This window comes from Pogoniulus pusillus, chromosome Z, assembly GCF_015220805.1.
Source record: "Pogoniulus pusillus isolate bPogPus1 chromosome Z, bPogPus1.pri, whole genome shotgun sequence".
Lineage (NCBI taxonomy): Eukaryota > Metazoa > Chordata > Aves > Piciformes > Lybiidae > Pogoniulus > Pogoniulus pusillus.
The window spans coordinates 45251503-45271615 of NC_087309.1; the positions used below are offsets into that span (position 1 = coordinate 45251503).

Consider the following 20113-nt stretch of genomic DNA (forward strand, 5'->3'; position numbering starts at 1 on the left):
CCCCCCACTTCCTGTGGTATAAAAGAGGAGCACTTCCTGCTCCTCATCCTCTTTTGCCTTGGCTCCCTCTTGACCCACACACTCATACTGCATACCAGCACACCATGTGGCAGCCACGAGGCAGAGACACCATCACATTGCTCGGGTTGTATCCATCCCTTTTTGTATTTTGCTGTTTTCCCTTTCTTATCCTTTGTAAACTCCCCTACCTCCAATACCTTTTCTAAGTTATTGTTAAACTTTTCCTTTTTTACTTCCAAATCGAGTGAGATTGATTTATTGGGGTGTGCTTATCTCTTTTCTCTCTCCCTATCTTTGGGAAAAGGAGGGCGAAGAGGGGAGGGCACTCTATAAATTCTATAAATTGTCATTGGGTCTATTAAAATTTATTAGAGTCTCTGGGAACTTGCATTTGAACCCAAGACACTCATATGAAGTGATGGGACAAGAGGAAATGACCTGCAGGGGTTTAAATTGCATGCTAAGAAAAAAGTTATTTATTGAAAAAAGTGGTGAGACATTGGAACAGGCTGCACAGGGAGGTAGTGAAGTCACTGTTCCTGGAGGTGTTGAAAAAGGTGTGGCACTTTGGGACATGCTCATGATAGGTTGATGGTTGGATTTGACAATCTTAGTGATCTCTTCCAACCAAACAATTCTGTGATTCTTAAGTGCTGCACAACTTCTGTCTTAAACTCTAAGGACTCTCTTTTACAGTCCTACCATGAAGTGCAAGAAGTTTGTGAGTACCTTCTCTGCTACTGGAAACACACCATTTAAATTTATTCCTTCTGTTGAACTTCAGTGAGAGTTTTTATGATTGTTCTAATTTCTTTACTGCTTTGGAGATTCCTGAATCTTTGAAGTATGGTCATAAATAGGGGTCTTGAATAAGAATCCTTGTGATTATTGCCGGCCTGTAAAGTCTAGCATTGAACAGGTCTGCTGTTTTTACTTTACTGTTCATCAGTAATGGTTTTCATTTGTGAAGGCATTTTGTATTTGTTCTTTAGCTTTGGTGTGTTTTTATCACCACAACCATACTTTGCATCATTCACTGACTAGAGAAATTTTAAGGCAACCTAATCCCATGACTAGATCTTTAGATCTTGCAGTAATACAAATTATAATTGCCACTTGAGTGACTTTAAATGTAAAAATATGGTGACTCGTGCTAATGGATACTGTGTATACTTTTGGGTCTGTTCTCCCAGTTTGTAATAAAGCAATTGTTTTAAACTTATTTTAGTGCTAAGGGACACTGATCAGATGACAAACAAATGTATTTACCCAGAGCTTATTCTACTAATAAGAGTATTTTTCATGCTTTGAACTGAGTGGATTTCTTTGTCTAAGTTGCTACTGCTTACCATTATGGTTAGTATTATGCTATACCACTTAAGAGGCACTCTGACTCCCAATAGTCAAAGTCAACTCCCAAAACTATTGATAATTACTCAGTGATGTGTTTTTGCACCTCTGCTGACATGTCATTCAGTAATTACCAAGAATTTCTGCTCTCACCTTTACTCAGAGGAGCCAAAGAAGTAGCTCATGTATGCTTTTGATTCCATTAATGTAATATGTACCAGACTAAATGCATTCTTTTCCTACCTGTGAAGTTGTCAAGTGCTGCTATAACTGAATGAGAAATTCTTTATCTTCTGTTTTTACTTGAGATACTCTTATCAAGTAAGCACTGTTTGGAAACTGTGGTGTGAAATGATTTTTGACATTTGTTCATTATCAATTGATTAGGAACTATATGTCATTCCATATTGATATTTTTGAAGCCTCATTCCATATTACAGTATTAGAGACCTGTGGCATCTTTGAGTCAGTACAACTTGGTACTACAAAGAAGCAAGTAAAACGTTGTGACCCATGGTAGATGAGAAGATGGAGTAAATAATTTAACCATCTAAATTGGTCTTTAAAATTTGGAGATTTATTATGCTGTAGTCAAATTTAGGAAATCAAATGTATTATTGGTCTTTTCTTCTTTTCACAGCTTGCATCAAATATTTATAGTTTTGCATGTTCTTTGTGGAATCATCATACTGATACATTCCTACAACACATCTGTGCAGGGAATGAAGCTGCAGCAATAAATTCACTAGAAAGAACCTTGCTGTCATTGAAAGGTAATACAGAATAATGCTAAAAATTCAGTTCCTTATAAGTTTCTTGACAGTGAATAAGTAAGACTTCTTTAATAGTTAGCATTCTCTAGTAGCAACATTGCTGTTAGGAAAAAGTGTAATCTCGGTTTGGTTTACCTATACCTTTAGCAAGAGAGGAGGAAGGGGGAGAAGGTACTGTTATTTCTCCATATGTTCTGTTACAATATGCATATTATAAAAAATCAAAGCTTAGGAGATGAGGAGGTGGAGGTCATAGCAGGATGCTTTGTTATATGTTGTAATTTAGGCTTGCATTTCTGTCTCTCTCTAGGTGCTTGTTTCAGGAAGTTAAGCTATGAATTTTGTGGCATTAAATTCAGCTTGAGTTTAGCAAAGTGGTAGCCTTAGCAGTCAGTTTAGATTTTAGGTTGACACTCATGTATTCATCCTATTGACGAGTACTTACCATTACTGTACTTCGCTGCTTTAAGAATTGAGATGTTTGTGTGCAGTGCTTGCAATGTAGATGACACCTGTGTTGAATAGTTTCAGAAGATGCAGCGTATGACTTCTCTGGGTTACTGGCAGTGATAAATTTGAGAAAACTCCTGAGAAGGAACTCATGGGGCTTAGTTGATTGTACTTGGTACTTCCTGTGCTGCAGAACCTGTTACAGCTTTTGCAGAATTCTTTCTGATTCAGTAATTCTTGCAGCTCTCTTCCTTGTACATAATGTACTGAATTTTAAAGTAATTTCCACAAGATTAGATTCCTGATAGGTGTGGTTGAGGCATGTGAAGGCCCAAAATCCAATATATTTTTTGATAGGGGGAATTGAAAGGAAGGACCAAGAACTGTAATTATAATTGTGTTCTGAAATTTGTTGGAACAAAGACTGAATAGTAGATACACCAGTAACTTCTTTTTTAACTTTTTTTTTTTCTAGTCCTTCGTAAACTAACAGTCCATGGGTTTGTAGAACCCCACTGGAATGTGGAGGTGATGGTAAGTGACATAGATCTTTAGTGTTAGGTTAGAAAACTTTTGTGATGAGTTTAAGTGTTCGTAGAGCTGTGTTTAAGTCAATGGTAGGCACAGTCATTACATAAAGCAAAACTGAGCAACGTAGTCTCAAGGTTGTTCTTCCATGAGTTAAAAACTGATCCTAGATAAATCCTCAGACTGTAACACTAATGATGTGTTTATAAAAGGTACTCCTTCTCACTTACATGTCACACGATAGTGGCACCCCGTTGCCTACTGAAAGATGTCTGTTTTACTTCCCCCCCATCATTTGAAGGAGATATTCTCATTTAAATGATAAATATAACAGCATATTCGTGTTACCAAATTCTTTTGACAGAATTTGTCTGATTGAGATCAAAGTCTGTGTATGCAACCCATCTGGGAGCAGGGTGGGAAAAGTGCCTGCTTTGCTGAAGTGACTGAGTACCTATGACATCCATGGTGAGCTAGAAACTTGAGAACAGCAGAGAACCTGATAAACAGATATGAAGGGCATGAAGTTCATATCTCCTTCTATTAGAGATGCTGTGGTCTCTCTCTGGTACTAGTAAAGTTGATTTGGATCATCTACACAGCCTGCTAGCTAAGTAATTATTAGTTTCATGAGGAAATTATCTAGGGGAATCAGATCACTTAAAAAGGATCATGGGGTATTTGAGCTAGTAACACATCTGAACACACTTAGAATCACTTCTTATACTGCAAAATAAGCATAATCTTTAAAAGATACCTACTTTTATATTTTCCAGCGTTTTCTACACTCAGTGTTTGAACGGCTAAAACAATTTCTGGAATGTAGTGAGTATCTGAGTATCTTTCTTTTTGTTATTTGTTAAATATTGCAAGGTGGATGAGAGCAATACAATGTAGTACTTCATCAGTAATAATTTGAGTGCAAGGTATTTTTTCTAAGGGTAAAGCTATTGCTTTCAATGTGGCTAAAACTGTCAGAAAGGACAAATAAAAATGTCCTTTCACATCAACAGACTATAATCCTGCCAAGACGAGCGTGACAATGTTAATGAAAAAATATCTTAAGCCTTGGATTGACAAAATGTATATATTACAATGCAGATGATACTAAACCTCAGACCATCCTGAATTTCCTTCTTTGCGGAGAGGTTTTAGTGGGGTGGTTTGTTGTTGTTTTTTTTTTTTTTTCTTGGAGTTTGTCATATATTTTAGTGTATGTCAAATGGGGAATAAGGACCACATTCAACTGTCTGTAAGCTGAAGAGCAGTAAAACAGGCAACTACAGGTTAACAGTCAGGAAAAAATAGATGCATAATTGTTAGGCACTTTTGCAGGGAAGTTAACTGAAGCATGCCAAAAAGGAGATATTAGGCAGCATAGCATCTGAACTCCTCTTTTCATTCTTGTACATGTGTAGTAGACCAGATGCAAGCCACTCGCTCATTTGAAGCATATCAAGTAATTCTTTTAGGATTCAGCAACACTTTTTGTGAGAATAGATGTCTAAACTGGGTGGAAAGAATGGTTTGGGTTTCTTTTTTTAATATTATATAAATGAAGGTGCATGGCTCTGGAACCTTTAGTCAGTTCAGTGAGTGCTGAATGTTGCTCTAGGAAAGATGGCAACTGCCACACCATAATAAAACATCTTTTTTGCTCTTCTCAAATGCTTCTTTGCATACAGATGTTTGCCCCCCTCTACTATACTATAGTTGCATTTTTTCTGGCCTTTCATTTTTTGCAATATTATTGCAAGATTTTTTTTTTCTGCGTAGCTTTAATAGATTGAATTGAATTATATCCTATCCTGAAGCTTGATGATTACTGAAGGCCCCTACATCAGGACTGGGGGGTTTGTGAATGTCCTGAGAGCTGAACCTAAGAACTGAGCTGAGCCTTCCTATTTCTACATCTCTAATCAGTTGTTATGTAAAAGCAGGTGCTACTACCTTACAAGATTAGAGTTTAAATTTGTTGCATCATGTTTTTGCCTGTGTGCCTTTTTTGACTTTTTGTTTCTCTTTTCTCAATAAAGGTTTTTCTCTCTTTTTTTTTTTTTAATTCAGTATGTTTTGCAGTGTCCATAATGATTTTTTTTTTAAGGTGGAATTTCTGGAAAAGCAGATACATTATGTAGTTAATATATATTATTGTTGTAATAAAAGGGCATTTTTGTATTTTCAGTGCTTGTCTATGCTAGCATTTGCTTATATTGTTTTGACTGTCTTTTATCATTGAGTGGTATGTAATGATGTTGAACTGCTTTATTCTGATCAGTTACAGTCAGTTTAATTACAAGTGGGAGAAACTGTTAAAAGACCTTTTTTTCCCCTCCTGTACTCATTAACTTGGATTTGACTTTGAATTTACTTTTCCATGGAGCACTTTTTCTGGCTTCTTTAATCCCTGAAGTACAAATAACACAAGCTGTCCTGCAGTGTTAAGTTTTTTAAACTTGACTATGCAGGAAGAAAAGGAAAGTCTGAAAAAATTATAGTTGTTAAATATCTGATTTACCAGGTAGAAGTGTAAGAGCAGAAAACGTATGCAGAGATCGTCTAGAAAAGACAATAATTCTGTTCACTAAAGTGGTAAGTAAATACTCTGGTTACTGAATAGCTTTCAGTTCTGGAGGAGAAGACCCCTTTCATATATTGGTGTGCCTTAAAGACAAGAAGTTTCAAATCTTTTAAAGAAATGGAAGGTACTGCAACTTAAAAGTTCTTTGTTATGAAATGCAGTTTTGAATTTTTTGTTAAATCAAAGGATGTCTGTTTCTCATCCTGATGTAGGAAGGAGGAATACATTTCCTAGCTTAAACTGAATTATGTGCATTCCAGAAGTAAGTTATTTGCCTGGGATTTTATGAAAAAAAAATCTTAAAACATTGATATCAGCATTGATGAATAAGGAAGATAGAAACTCTTTATCCCTTATTTTTAAGTACTTAAGACTACTCTTTCTGAGGCTCTGCTGGGTCTATAGAATAACTGTCCACTTTTTATTTTATTGGAAAAAAATTATTATCTTTTACCCTCTGTGAATTTTATATTATGTGATACATGTAAAGTTGTCAGCTAATTTTCTGCAACCATTAATTGCATATTACTGGAAGGTATTTTTAGCATTTTTGTTTATTATGAAAGCTGTAAGCCATGCAGAATGCATGTAGTTTTTAGATTGTGTTGGGGGCGTGTATCTTGTTTACATATCCTTCCTAATTATCAGGAGTGGATAATAAGCAAAATATGTGAGCCATGTGCTCCTTTTCTCCCCAAGAAACTGGTCATTGCATTCTAAAGTTGGAAAAGCTGAGCTGATGAAGCAAGTTGTACTTAGTGGAAGGGGAAGAAAAGAAGAATGAAAAGCTATTGTCTTTGTGCCTCATTCACTTTAAGTAATTCTAATAGAAATGAATTACCTGCTAAAATGTTCAGAATTTTGAAGTGTGGATAAGTTTTATGTACAATGTTGTTAGCAAGCTGGTGGTGTTGAAGATGAGTATTGCTCCTTAAACTTGAAAAAGAGTAATTCTGAATATGAATTGAGAATTTCAAGAAAAAATGCTTCATTCACCATTGATACTGATCTCTTCCTAATTTTTTGTCCAGTTTTCTCTTCAATGATTTATATAAACTTTGATAAGTAGTTTATGAAAGCACTTAGTAAGACTTGCAAAAATATTTATTTGCTTTCTCTTTCTTGGTTTTTCTACTCTCTTAATTTTTAGCTTTTGGACTTCCTGGATCAACATCCCTTTTCATTCACCCCTTTGATTCAGAGGTCATTGGAGTTTGCAGTAAGCTATGTTTTCACAGAGGCTGGTGAAGGAATTGTATTTGAGCGGTTTATTGTACAGTGCATGAGTCTCATTAAGATGATTGTAAAAAACTATGCCTACAAGCCATCCAAAAATATTGAAGGTACTGCTGCTGTTTACTAAAACCATTTTTGTATCTTGAAACATTTTGCTAGCTGTTCCAACGGTAAAAGCCCTCTAAGACTTGTAAAAAAAACGCTTAATGCTTTAATAGTTAGATATACTTCTGTCTCTATGCTGATAATTCTTACTTTGATGGTTAAAGCTATTAATTTGGCATTGATCTTCTAAAGTAATTTTAAATAAACAGAGTATGAGTATCTTTGGTTTTTATTTTTGTTGAACTATTTTTTTAAAACGTGTTTAAGTGTGCAATTTGGATTATTTTCATCAAATGATGTTCCTTGAGAAATGTTTGATGAAATGGATTATTTGCTGGTATTAACTAATACCAGTACTCTGAAGTATAGAAACACAAGGAATTTTACATGCAGTTGAAAATATTAAAGCAGTTTGTGGTCTGCTTGTAGAACTGTGCAGTTCTGTTTGAATAATGAAAAGTAGAACTGAACTATAATAAAAACCAGAAAAAAAACCCAAACCCTTCCATGTTAGTTCAGCAGTTGGCATTGACAAGATAAGAATTAGCATTCTCTTTCTAAATTTAAAAATTAAAAAAAGTTTCATGAACATACTGGTATGTGTCAGAAAGATTACACAAACCCAACATCAAAACATTTTCAAATGTTGATATATTTCAGTATTACTACTTTAATTTTATATACACTAGGATGGCCTAAATCCACTGATGAATACAGAAATTTCTGCTTGAAAGAAGTTCATAGTTGTATTTGAGTTTTTGAAACAGAAGTGTGGTCACTTGAGACAAGAGTATAGTGCATTCTGATAAAAGCTATAGAGAGCTAACTTTCGAGAGCTGTGTGGTTTAAAAAATCCAGCAACAAAACACAAATGGTAGTTTTCTTAATTTCTGACATTGTTTGTTGGGTGTATATCATACCGTATTTGGTTTTATTGCTGTTGTCTTTAACTGGTGTTGCTAAAGAAAACCCCAAATTACTGTTAAGGTTGTATTTGCTAAACTTTCTGAACAGGTACAAATGCAACTTTATTTGAATTCTATGTGTTGTTAAACTCAGTAATGGTAAATTAAAAAAAAAACCACAAAACAACCAGCAGGTAAACAGTATTTTTCTATTCAGTAACACAGTAACTGAAAAGTGTTACCAATTCTTTGTGAAGCCTTTTTAACTCTGTAGTCTATTAAGAGCTCTCTTTAAAGTGAATCAAGCTGGGAGTTTAACAGATAGTCTTGGCAAGTGGTATTAAGCTTTTTTACTAACATATTTTGAGGTTTTTTTTTTTCCTCTGAGGATAAGAATTTCTTACCCCTTAATTTATTTCTAATTTTACTAGACTTCTGCTTGATCATTAACTTAGATAATTGGAATTTACTGTGTTTTATTTCAGATAGCAATCCTGAAACTCTTGAAGCTTGTAAGATAAAGGCAGCATTTTTCACGTATCCAACACTAATGGAAATTTGTAGAAGATTGGTCACTCACTATTTTCTCCTGACACAGGAAGAGTTAACTATGTGGGAAGAGGATCCAGAAGGCTTCAGTAAGAATCAGATTGTATAGCTGGCTGCAGAATATTCAGTTTCATACCTTCATTGTCTCTACAATGGCTCTTTTATTTTCTGCAATCTTATTACATGGACAAATACTCCCCCTAGAGATGCTCTCATAATAAGCATGCTCTCAGTTGTCTATGACAGTCGCGTATCTAAATACTAAACTCTATCATAACCATAATTGAACTAATGCCTTTTCATTTTCTTTATGAAATAATAGCTGTGGAGGAGACTGGAGGAGATTCTTGGAAGTACAGTCTCAGAGTAAGTGTTTCAGTTTGAAAGAAAACTATTTGATATTTCTGAATTAATTTCATGATAGTCTTGAAAGCAAACTATATTTGGTAAAGTTAGAAGCATGTGGTTAAAAAAATAAACCCTTTAGATTAAAAAAAAATTAGAATTACTCTAATTTTTTTCCTTGATCAGTGTTCAAACATGCTGAAATACTCTGGAAACTAGACAGTTCATATTCTAGGAGAAACAAAAAATGAGTTTGCTTCAGCTTTTGTGCTATATCGAATCTGATAATGGTTGAAATGAGTAGGAGCTGTCCACTCTTTAAACTGGTAACTGATATTATCAGCTACAGCTTTGTTAGTAGACATAATAGATGAAGGAAGTTTCAGATTCATCTATATTAGCTTTGTTTATTTTCATATCAAAGGTACACTGGTGTAGCAAGCCTCCCAGTTATTGCTGCAGTGGTTTGCCTTGCAGAGGTCTCAAAAGTTTTTCCTGTTTTATTTTGATTTTAAAATTAAAAAAAACAAACAATCCTGTCCATCTTGGCATGTTCCAAGTGTAAATGGGTATTCAGTCCAGATGACTCAACTAGAGCTAATCTGAAAAAAGCAAGGCATACCTACAGCATACTCACTGGCTTCTCAAGACCCATCAGAAGCACCCACTGTGCTTCTGATGCAGAACTGACTGATACAGATCGAACTATCAGAGTGTAAGTAGAGGTAAACATACTCTATAGTAGGAGGAGTGGTGTTTCATCATACTAATTTTGCTGATACTACATTTTAAATTACAAGTTTTGGTGCAAACTGTTCAACACTTAATGTTAGAATAAAATGTATTTTAATTGCCTTAATTTTGATAGATTCTAAAACGGATCTTTGAATTTTTCAGCCATGCACAGAAGTTCTTTTTATTGATATTTTCCATGAATATAATCAGACTCTTACTCCTGTGCTCTTAGAAATGCTTCACAATCTGCAAGGTAGGTTCTTAAAAAGTAAAGAAACTGTAAAATGTAGACTTTGTTACACTTGCTTTTGTCAACTGTTAAGGAATATTACCCTGTAATATCCAAATTTTTGTAGTGTATTCAATCCATACTTTTGAAAGGACATACTAATATTTCAAAGTTATTTCTAAACCGACCATGAGGAAAATGCGATGCGTATCTATGAAGAGAAGATCCTAAAGATTCTTTACTTGTCATCATAATTGTTTTAGGTGATTGACAAGGATTTGGGGCATTTCTACTTTCCTGAGGTTTCAGGCTTTCTTGAGAATGGTTGAAAAGCTTAATAATTTAGGTAAATTTGTTGGTTTGTTTGCTTTTCCTGGGAACTTCTTATTCAAATATTAGGAAATAGCCAGTGATAACTTTGCCATGTCTGCAGAAACCATGAGGAAAAGAAAATGTATAAAAGAAAAAGTTTGAGTTAAGCTGTCATATCAGAGAGGCTAGAGGACTGTCTAAATCGGAAAATCTGCTTTAAAAATTATTGTGTGTGTGAAGATTGAGATCTTCATAGACTGAGGAATGATTCATATTTTCTTTCTATTCCATGATTCTTCTCCCTGAGACTAGATTTAGTAGTATCTGTGAAAGATAATGAATGTTAGCTGCTGCTTTCTCCCTGCCATTTTGGCTTTGGTTGTTTCCCAAGGTTGTATCTTACCTGACTTAAAATATTTCATATTTGAACTTACCAGAATGGATCAGTATGCTCTATTAAATAGAAATAATTACTCATTTTGTGACTGTGGTTTGTGACTTCACACGGTCTTCATAAAACAGCTGATATATGTATGTTCCAGGATGGCTTATTGTACTATGCTGCTGGGAATGGTAAAAGGTTTCTTCCAGTAGAGTCTGCAGTTATTTTACTTTCCATACCCACATAAGTGACATATAAAGGAACTTGGTTGGAAGTAGTCTTCAGCAATTTGCAGGTTTTGAGTATGTTAATTAAAAATACATGCTTCTGACTTACGTGGATGTTTAAAATGTTCAGCTCTGAAAAAGTCAGAATAGGATGTAAAAGCAGAGATCTGATATTAGTGTGTTCACTATAAAGAAAATATTGAAGCTGAAGTAAGTGAACTTGTGATTGAAATAAAAATAATGGAGCAGTTTTTATTTACAGCATAGTTAAATGCAAATCTGCTTGTGTTTTTTAGTTACTTTTTTTTTCATTTTAACTGTCTTACAGGACCCACAAACATGGAAGATACCAATGCTGTGCTAATAAAAGATGCTGGTAAATAAAGTTTTAATTTACCTTTGAAATAAGAGAGTCACTTTTGTGCTGGACTTGAAAATATGAAGAACCAGTAAGACTACTTTTTGAGACTTTTGGAAAAGTAGAGTTTAAATCTTGTTTCCACTTTGGTTTGATGCCAGTCTTCACTTGATTGTTGAGTAGTGTAAGGACTGGGGGGAATAGATCCAAGCTAGAGGAGGGTAGATTTAAATTAGACGTTAGGAAGAAAGTCTTCACTGTAAGGGTGGTGAGACACTGGAATGGGTTGCCCAAAGAGGTGGTGGAAGCTCCATCCCTGAAAGTTTTCAAGGCCCGGCTGGATGTGGCTCTGGGCAACCTGATCTAGAGGAAAGTGTCCCTGTCCATGGCAGGGAGGCTGGAACTAGATGACTCATTCAAGTTAATTTTTTTTTTGAAAGTTAAAATAGTGTAATTTATTTAGTATCAAAATGTAAACATTTTAGTAAACAATAAGCTTACCTGCTGTTTTTACTTAGTGTATAATGCGGTTGGACTGGCTGCTTATGAACTGTTTGACAGTGTGGACTTTGATCAGTGGTTTAAAAATCAACTATTAGCGGAACTGCAGGTTTCTCATAACAGGTAAACACCTTGATTTATTATGCCTTCATCATTTAAATATGAACTGTTGATACAAGTCTAGTGTGACAAAACATCTATTCATTGCAGATTTGAAAAATACTAAGTATTTAAAGGTGTCCACCAAATGAGCTGGAAAGTGCCAAATACATGTAGAAAGGTAATACAGTTACAGAGTAGTGATTCTGATAGATCCTCTTCACGTTTAAAGTACTGTGTGGTGGATACTGCCAGGATTCTGGAAAAATATTTTGATTCTGTCCCTTTGCATATATTTAAGTTAACTGAATTTTCTTGGGACAGCCACTTTTGTCATTTAAAGACAGATGTTTAAGCCTCTCGAGTCCCAAGAACCCTTTAGGCGGCAAATTTCAACCGAAATCTTTGGAAATAGTCTCTCTAAACCTCAGCTTAGTCAAAATGCTGATTTCCTTTCTTCTCTACTAACTTAAATACAAGCCTGCTGTAGCTCTATGTAGTTAGTTTTGCCAGCAATAAAGTGAAGCAGCAAAGATTTGATTCATGTTGTAAAGTTTGAATGGCTGCATGCTGGTTCTGCATAAGTACTGTAAAGCCCATCTGCTGAGGGTTTTCCATCTGACCAAGGTCTCGAATGGTCTTCCCATTAATGGCTTGTTTTAATTTTTTTTGTAAATATCATAATGTATTTTTAAAGATTGTTTTTTTGCATCTCAGTACAGACTGAGCTGTCCATTTGTGCAACTAAAAGACAGTGAGTGTTCCTCCCTGTTCCTCAGACTATCACTGTTCTCTCAGGGGAAGGAAAGTAACTGACATTGTGTGTACTAATCCTCATAAACTGAGCTCCTTTACACTCTATACCCTGTTTTTCTCATCAGAGTCATTAGCAGTGACCCTAAAGCCTTTGAAGACGTTTACTATTTTTCATTTCTGCATAGGCAATCCATCTTACAGACATAATTGTTACCTGAAATACAAATAAATTTATTTGCTAGTGCCCTTAGGAGCTACTATAAATTGTAAATTATTTTGTTATGAGTTGCTAGCCATTTTTGTTTTTAATTTCTAAATGGCAGTTGTAAACATTTTCTTTACAGTTATGTAGAGTAGAAGATTCCACTAAACATGCAACTATTAAAATGCTTATTTTCATTAGAATATACTTTAAATTACATTAATTATTTACATTTGTATGTATTGCCGTACTTCTCAGTCACAGAATAATTGCCACAGTTGTTTATCTGGTATCTTGTAATGTTTTTGCTATTTTTCTTACTAATTTTGCAATTTACCAGTGGCTAAGTGTTTTAATGATTAGGTTGAATGTCAGGAGAGCAGGAAAAAATGAGGTCTTACATATTTAGTTGATCTGAACTTTTGTTGTGGCTTTGGTATTTTTATGCTGTCTACCCATGTAGTGTAAGTAAAACTGACAGAAGTCTTTATGGTTGATATAGCTGTATTTACAGCTGATAAGAAATCTGATCTAACTATTTGGTTAGCATTTGTGGTGTACACGTATGAAATTCCTGTGGGGACAGAAGTTTGCAGTAGGTGTCATCCAGAAATTTGAAGCTGTGTTTGCTTGAACAACCTTCTACTGCCAGCATCATTGGAGTCTGCAAAGAAAACTTGGAGCAAAACCCAAACAACTCCACCACTCAAAATTTCTAAAGCATGCTATCTTTTCTCTCCCAGGGAATGAGAGAAAGAATATAAATACACAGATAGAAGTGTAGAACAGCTGTCATACCATTTAAAGCTTTTCTTCATGTGATGGTGGTTTGCAAAATATCCAGCACTGAAGTCAAGGAAATTGATGTAGTTTTTTTTTAATATTCTGATTTTTACTAGGTTATGTATGAGGCACAAGAATTCTAAGACAAGAAAAAGTTCACAGCTTTTTTGACTTAATAGAAGAGTATGTTATTAAGGCAGTGACTTGTATGACTCATGCTTCTACATGAGTTATTCATGCTTCACTACCACTCAGTCTGAAGCAACACTGAAATGTTATCCCTAGTGAGCTTTTTGTTTCAGTCTGATGGACTGCTGTATACATCCTACTTCCATAACTTTCACGTTCATGGGAGGTGTATTTTGTTAACTTATCTCATAATTATGGGAATACTGAATAAATCACATTTATTAAATAAAAGAAAGGCTCAATAATTTCAATTTAAATCTCTAACTTGATGGCTTGCAAGGCATAAAAAGAAAAATACACTGAAATGAACAAAACTAGATAAATTATTAGCTAAAATTCTGTGAATAGGATTTATCTTCTATAATTTTATGCCTTTAAGCATTTCAGACTGAGGTACACTTCCTGATCAGCTTTTATAATTTGTGGAAATAAATAAACAGCTCTATGGAATGCTTTCCTCAATCATCTTAGAAAATTTGTCTCATTGTTCTGGTTCTCTTCCCATTGGCTCTAAAGCTGTTTGATCTGTGCCCTTGCAGCTTTGGTGCAGGATTTTAGACTGAGAACATGAAATATCCTGGCAGTTGCTGTAACACAGTACTTAAGTTTGCATTTTTAAATTGTATCTTACCTGCAGTTCTGAACATAAGAACGCCAGGAAAATTACTGGAAGCTGTGGTGAAAGCCATATGTGCTTCGGTGGCAGTAACGTGTGTCTTTTATTAGTGCACTATTTGCAGAATAAATGATTGCTAGTGAGATCTTCAAGACTGAGTAACTTAGGATGAAAGCTACATTTTCCAGACTAAATTGGTGTTTCCTGAGCCTTCTAGTGAAGAATTTTGATGAAAAAGATTTCTGCAGTGAAGTTGGTCTTCCAGTAATTATTTTAGGGAATAATGTGATACTCAAATTTCTTTTTACACATAAGTATTCTGGAACAGCAAATATAATGAGTTAGTGAGTATGATTATTCTTTTCCACCTCTTCATAAAGATACAAACCAATACGCCGTCGAGTGATTTGGCTGATTGGACAGTGGATTTCTGTAAAATTCAAATCAGACTTGAGACCTGTGTTGTATGAGGCAATTTGTAACTTGCTTCAAGACCAGGACTTAGTGGTAAGTATAAATAAGTAATGTTTTGGATTAGTTATTTCTTCTGTAAACACAGGTAAACAGACACTGTAGATTGTGTAAATTTCCTTGATAAATTTGTAACATCACAATTTAAAGTGTGTTGTGCCTTGTAAAAAATAATCTGCTGGGAAGCTGTGAGGTGTTAAATGAAACAATGTGGAAGACATGAAACAAGTGCTTAGGGTGTTTACTATGTAATGACTTAGGTGGAAAAATCAGTTGCAATATCAACAGTCTGTATTTTTTGTAAAAAGAAAGTTGTGAAGGGTCCTGAGATAAATAACTCATAAAGAAATTAACACTTTTGTTTAACAAAACAGGGTTGTTCTGTGACTAGTCTCTGCAGTATACAGTATTGTTTAATCACGAACATAGTTACTTCGTAGGTGAATATGATAAGTGACATTGCCTGTTCATTGAATATATTTCTCTGGTTTTAACTGTAGTTTCAGTTTTAGCAGTAAATTGGGTTGAGCTGAGAAGCTGGCATTACAATTTTCTTTGTGCTTTTGTTTTTAAACAATCAGGCATAGCAGCCAACAAATAAACCTAGATTGTGAATATCATATTAGTAACTGTCAGTCATAACAGCTCTTTCTGTGTTTCCAGACAGCTTTAGCAAACCAGGACACGTTTCTGTGTCAATGCTGTAGCTGTTTTCACTTAACAATATCTGAACAGCTACCAGGGAAGACTATTCTAACTTATTAAGTATATTTGTTTCTTTGCTTTCTGGGTGACAGCAAGCCATGAGGTAATTCCAAATTAAACTCCTTTATTACAGGAGCTGTTTACCACAGGCTAGATATCTTCTTGTTTAATTCTTTCTTGACCTTCATGAAGGTTTAACCTGAGTAACTTCTCTAGGTGGTACTTCGAGAAGCTGTGGAAAGTATACTAAAATGAAAACAAATGAAAATGTTTGAGTTGAACTGTGTTTCTTAGACAATGGCAAAAGACACAGAGTAACTTGATTGCTATAGTAGCAGCTAGTTTGATACTGTCATATATTGTGTGGATAATCAGAGTGTTTAATGCGCATATATGTAATGCTTCATGACTTTTATCTTTCAGGTCCGTATTGAGGCAGCTACGACACTGAAGTTAAATATCCTTTTAATGGCAAAGATACATGATTACTTCTTAATTCAGAATTACTGGGAAATTAAGAATTCTAAGCTTTCTACCAGGTCTTGCATTATAACTTCATGTGTCCGTGGAATATTTGCTGATTTGAATCTTGTAGCCATCTGCAATCTGTATTATTTTCCCTTAATCGTTGTTTACCTGTAGATGACTTTGAATTCAGAACTGACCAGTTCTTACCGGTAAGGCAATGTATGTGTGTATTCTGATAAAGAAATACATCCATAGAGGAAAGCAGGAAAAAAACATCTCTATAAACCATTAGGAACAAATCTACTTCAGCGTAAAACCATATTATTTAGTAATCAGTTTGCACATGTGATTTTTTTTGTCTTCTCCATAGTTCATAGCATGTGAAGATTCATGCTTTTGCTATAAACGTTCTTAGCAACTTCTTAGCATTGTCTTTAGTGATGTCCATCCAAACATATGGGCTTAAACCAGTTGGGATGTGTGCTTGTGGGGTGCTGGCACAGCTGGGTTCAAGTTCCAAGCACTGGTGTTTCATTAGGCTTAGCCACCAGGCCATTCCTGCTCTTCACTGCTCAGTACCAACCTAGATGGTGAGCTGTGACCACCAGCGGTGCTGGCTACAGCCTCATTCTCTGCACAAAGGTTTTTATGTGCACAAAGCCTGAACAAGGTTAGGACACATTTGCATCACCAGAAAAGTTGGATGCCCCTTCTCTGAAGGTGTTCAGGGCTAGCTAGGACAAGTTCTTGAGCATCAAGTCCTGGTCTAGTAGAAGGTGTCTCTGCCCATGGCAGGGGTCTTGAAACTAGGTGATCTTTGAGGTCCCTTCCAACTAATACCATTCTATGATACTGTGTAGTGACAGATGCTAAGCTTCTTCATACTGAGACACCATGAGCGGCGTCTTTAACAAAACATATCTCCGCTCCAGTATGACTTTCCAGTCCACCCGTTGCACACAAATATTAAATATAAATGTGTGGCTGAAACAGTGCCTTAAAAACATAGACTGTCTTGGTCTTCTATATTTATTTTCTCTGTAATATTGTCATTAGGTAACCAATTAAATGTTAGCAATAAATACAGCCTTTGAACATCCAGTTTAGAACTGGCAATCTAGGAGCTAAAAGCAATTGTGACTCAGTTCCAGTCACTTCAGAAGCTGCTTTCACTCCTTCATAGACTGCTAGTATTTCTTTCTCTCTTGGGGTGTAATTTGCCTCTGAACCTCTGTAGCTACGACCCCAGAAACCAAGTGGACAACCACGTGTCTCATTTGGAGCTCTCTGCCAAAGGCTCCAAGTTGGACCATTGTCACTGGCAGCCGTGTACAGAATGTTCTTAATATCCGGACCAGATTGCACCGGTCCCAAGCCCACTGCATGGACTACTTCTCGCTTGATCTGATCAAAGGCTGCTTGTTGTTCAGGTCCCCACTTGAAATTGTTTCTCTTACGAGTCACATCATGCAGAGGTTTGACAATCTGACTGAAACCAGGAATGTGTAGTCTCCAAAATCCCACTGCGCCCAAGGAAGATAAGAGTGTCCTCCTTATTTGTGAGAACTGCCATGGTGGAGACTTTGTTTATCACATCCTGAGGAATGTAACGGCAACCATCTTGCCACCGCACTCCCAGAAACTGAATTTCTCTGGCAGGTCCTTTGACCTTGTCTCTCTTAATGGCAAAACCTGCTTGCAACAGAATGTCAATGATTTTGTTACCTTTCTCGAAGACTTCCTCAGCAGTTTGGCCCCACACAATGATGTCGTCGATGTACTGGATGTGCTCTGGAGCTTTACCTTTCTCCAGTGCATTGTGGATGACTGAGTGACAGATGGTTGAGCTGTGTTTCCACCCCTGAGGCAAACGGTTGAACTGGTACTGGATTCCTCTCCAGGTGAATGCAAACTGAGGCCTGCACTCCTTTGCTATGGGAATAGAGAAGAAAGCATTAGCAATGTCTGTGGTTGCATACCATTTAGCCTCCTTCGATTCCAGCTCGTACTGGAGTTCCAGCATGTCCGGCACAGCTGCGCTCATGGGTGGAGTCACCTCGTTGAGGGCACAAAAGTCAACTGTCAGTCTCCTGTCTTGGTTAGGCTTACGCACAGGCCAGATGGGACTGTTGAAAGGTGAATGAGCTTTCTCCATGACAGCCTGACTCTCCAGTTGATGAATCAGCTGATGAATGGGCAACAAAGAGTCACAGTTAGTTCTGTACTGCCTGTGGTGTACAGTTTGAGTAGCAGTTGGCACTTCCAGATCCTCTATGTCATGATGTCCCACAGCTGCAGATTCGTCTAAAAGTTCAGGTCTAATAGACAATTTCAATTAATCATCCTCAATCTCTACAGATGCTATTCCAAAAGCCCATTTGTGACCCTTAGGATCTTTGAAACAACCTTGTCTCAAAAAGTTAGTTTCCAGAATGCAAGGCGCATCAGGACCAGTTACAATAGTATGTGTCTTCCACTCTTTACCAGTCAAACTAATCTCAGCCTGCAACTTAATTAACTCTTGAGATCCACCAGTGATTCCAAAGATAGATATGGACTCTGTCCCTTTGCAATTGGATGGCAACAAAGTACACTGAGCACCTGTGTCAACTGAAGCCCTGTATTTCCGAACTTTTGAACTGCCAGGCCACCTAATGAATACATTCCAATAGATTCAGTTCTCTCCCCTATCCCTTTCCTCCTCCTGGCTGGAGGCAGGGCACCCCTAATGCTGAACATGGCATGTGGGGTGTACACAATGATTGGTGTTGTTATGAGAGAAACTGTAATTGTTGGAATAATTGCAGTTCTTCTGGGGAGCTGAAGAAGTGACAGCTACTTTCCTGGCATTGTTGCCTCTATTTCTGCCACTCTGCAGTTCCCTGACTCTCTTTGAAAGAGCTGAGGTAGGTTTACCATCCCACTTGTTCATGTTCTCACCGTATGTGTCACACAGAATTATCCACAGTGACGCACGTGATTGGTGATGTCTGGGTGGAATTTGTCTCCTCCTGGGCTGGAATTGCCTTGCAGGAGGTGGGCATCTGTTCCTGATGGCAGAAACATGCACCCATTCAGATGATGCAGGAATGGTATCCTTTACCAGATTGGTAATGTTTCTGAGATCCTCCTTCAGTTCTTTCATGCCATTCCTAATGTCATTCTCAATGCTATCTCTGATGCCTTCCTTGATGCTATCTTTAATGTCATCTTCCATTCCCATTATCTCTACAGTCATAGTTTGTATGGTAGAGACTAGGGCAGAATGTGACAAGCTGTCCTCTATCTGCCTGAGCTGGTCAGTGAAGTCACCAGCAGTGAAAGACCTTCCATTATCACTCCTTGATAGAAACTTGCTGGCCAAGATGTTAGCATAGGATGAAGGAGCAAGCTTAATAAGCTTCTTCATGAGACCTGTTCCAAGAGGAATGTCATTAGGCTCATGTGTGCCATGATCTCCATAAAACACTTAATTCACAGCAAACTCCTTCAGAAACTTAATTCCCTGCTCAGTGGTGTTCCACTTCTTGGCCGCCCATGGCAGATCATCTCAGGAAGGATATCTCATAGCCACAGCCAACAGGAGGCTTGTCCACAAGCTAACCTTACCAAGAGGACTTGCTAGGTATTTGTCCACTCCACTCTCCTTGGTGAGTGGTCCTAGGTGCTTGGCAGACTTGTCTCCCACTTGCAGGGCATTTACACCAATGCTACGGCATCTCACTAGCCAACTTAGAATTGGCTCTTCTGATTGCCTTGAATATTGCTTTCTAACTTCCCTGACCTCTCTGAGGGGATCGTTGGATTCCTGGATGTCATCCTTTTCCTCTCCTCTTGTTGATCTGGATGTCCCTGGCCTAGAAACAGAACTTTCCTAAGAGCACTCTCAAACTCATCGGAGCCATCCTCTTTCTTGGCAGCCAACCTCACAGCGCTCTCTCATCAGAGTACTGGGATCTAAGCATGTTCGCCAAGTCCCGAAGACTATATGCCTCCTCTTCCTACTCTTATTCACGAGAGATTCCCTCTCTTACGTCCTCTTTTGAATCACACTTTGTCAAATGTGGTGTCTTTGCTCAGCCTTTGACTGGTGCCAAAATGGCCTGAGCTGCCACAGACTTTGACGGTCTACTGGAGGGTTTGAATCATTGGGGATCTGGCCTGAGACCTGTGAGTTCAGATCTGCCTTAGAGGTAGAAGGGTTCTTGTCTGCTGCTGGCTGGGGATTCGAACTGGC

At 36.9% G+C, this 20113-nt stretch overlaps 1 protein-coding gene across 3 annotated transcripts in view; it reads left to right on the forward strand.

Annotated features, from left to right (window-relative positions):
* The window catches only part of IPO11 (importin 11), a 110269-nt gene that overhangs the window by 28576 nt on the left and 61580 nt on the right, over positions 1-20113 (forward strand). For all 3 annotated transcript variants that reach the window (XM_064140011.1, XM_064140012.1, XM_064140014.1), the window contains 13 exons: positions 2012-2144; positions 3070-3128; positions 3899-3947; positions 5644-5714; positions 6854-7046; positions 8435-8587; positions 8821-8864; positions 9741-9831; positions 11057-11104; positions 11605-11710; positions 14613-14739; positions 15832-15865; positions 16045-16085. In XM_064140011.1, the coding sequence (XP_063996081.1) occupies positions 2012-2144; positions 3070-3128; positions 3899-3947; positions 5644-5714; positions 6854-7046; positions 8435-8587; positions 8821-8864; positions 9741-9831; positions 11057-11104; positions 11605-11710; positions 14613-14739; positions 15832-15865; positions 16045-16085 (1149 nt within the window). The remainder of the gene's footprint in view (positions 1-2011; positions 2145-3069; positions 3129-3898; positions 3948-5643; positions 5715-6853; positions 7047-8434; positions 8588-8820; positions 8865-9740; positions 9832-11056; positions 11105-11604; positions 11711-14612; positions 14740-15831; positions 15866-16044; positions 16086-20113) is intronic.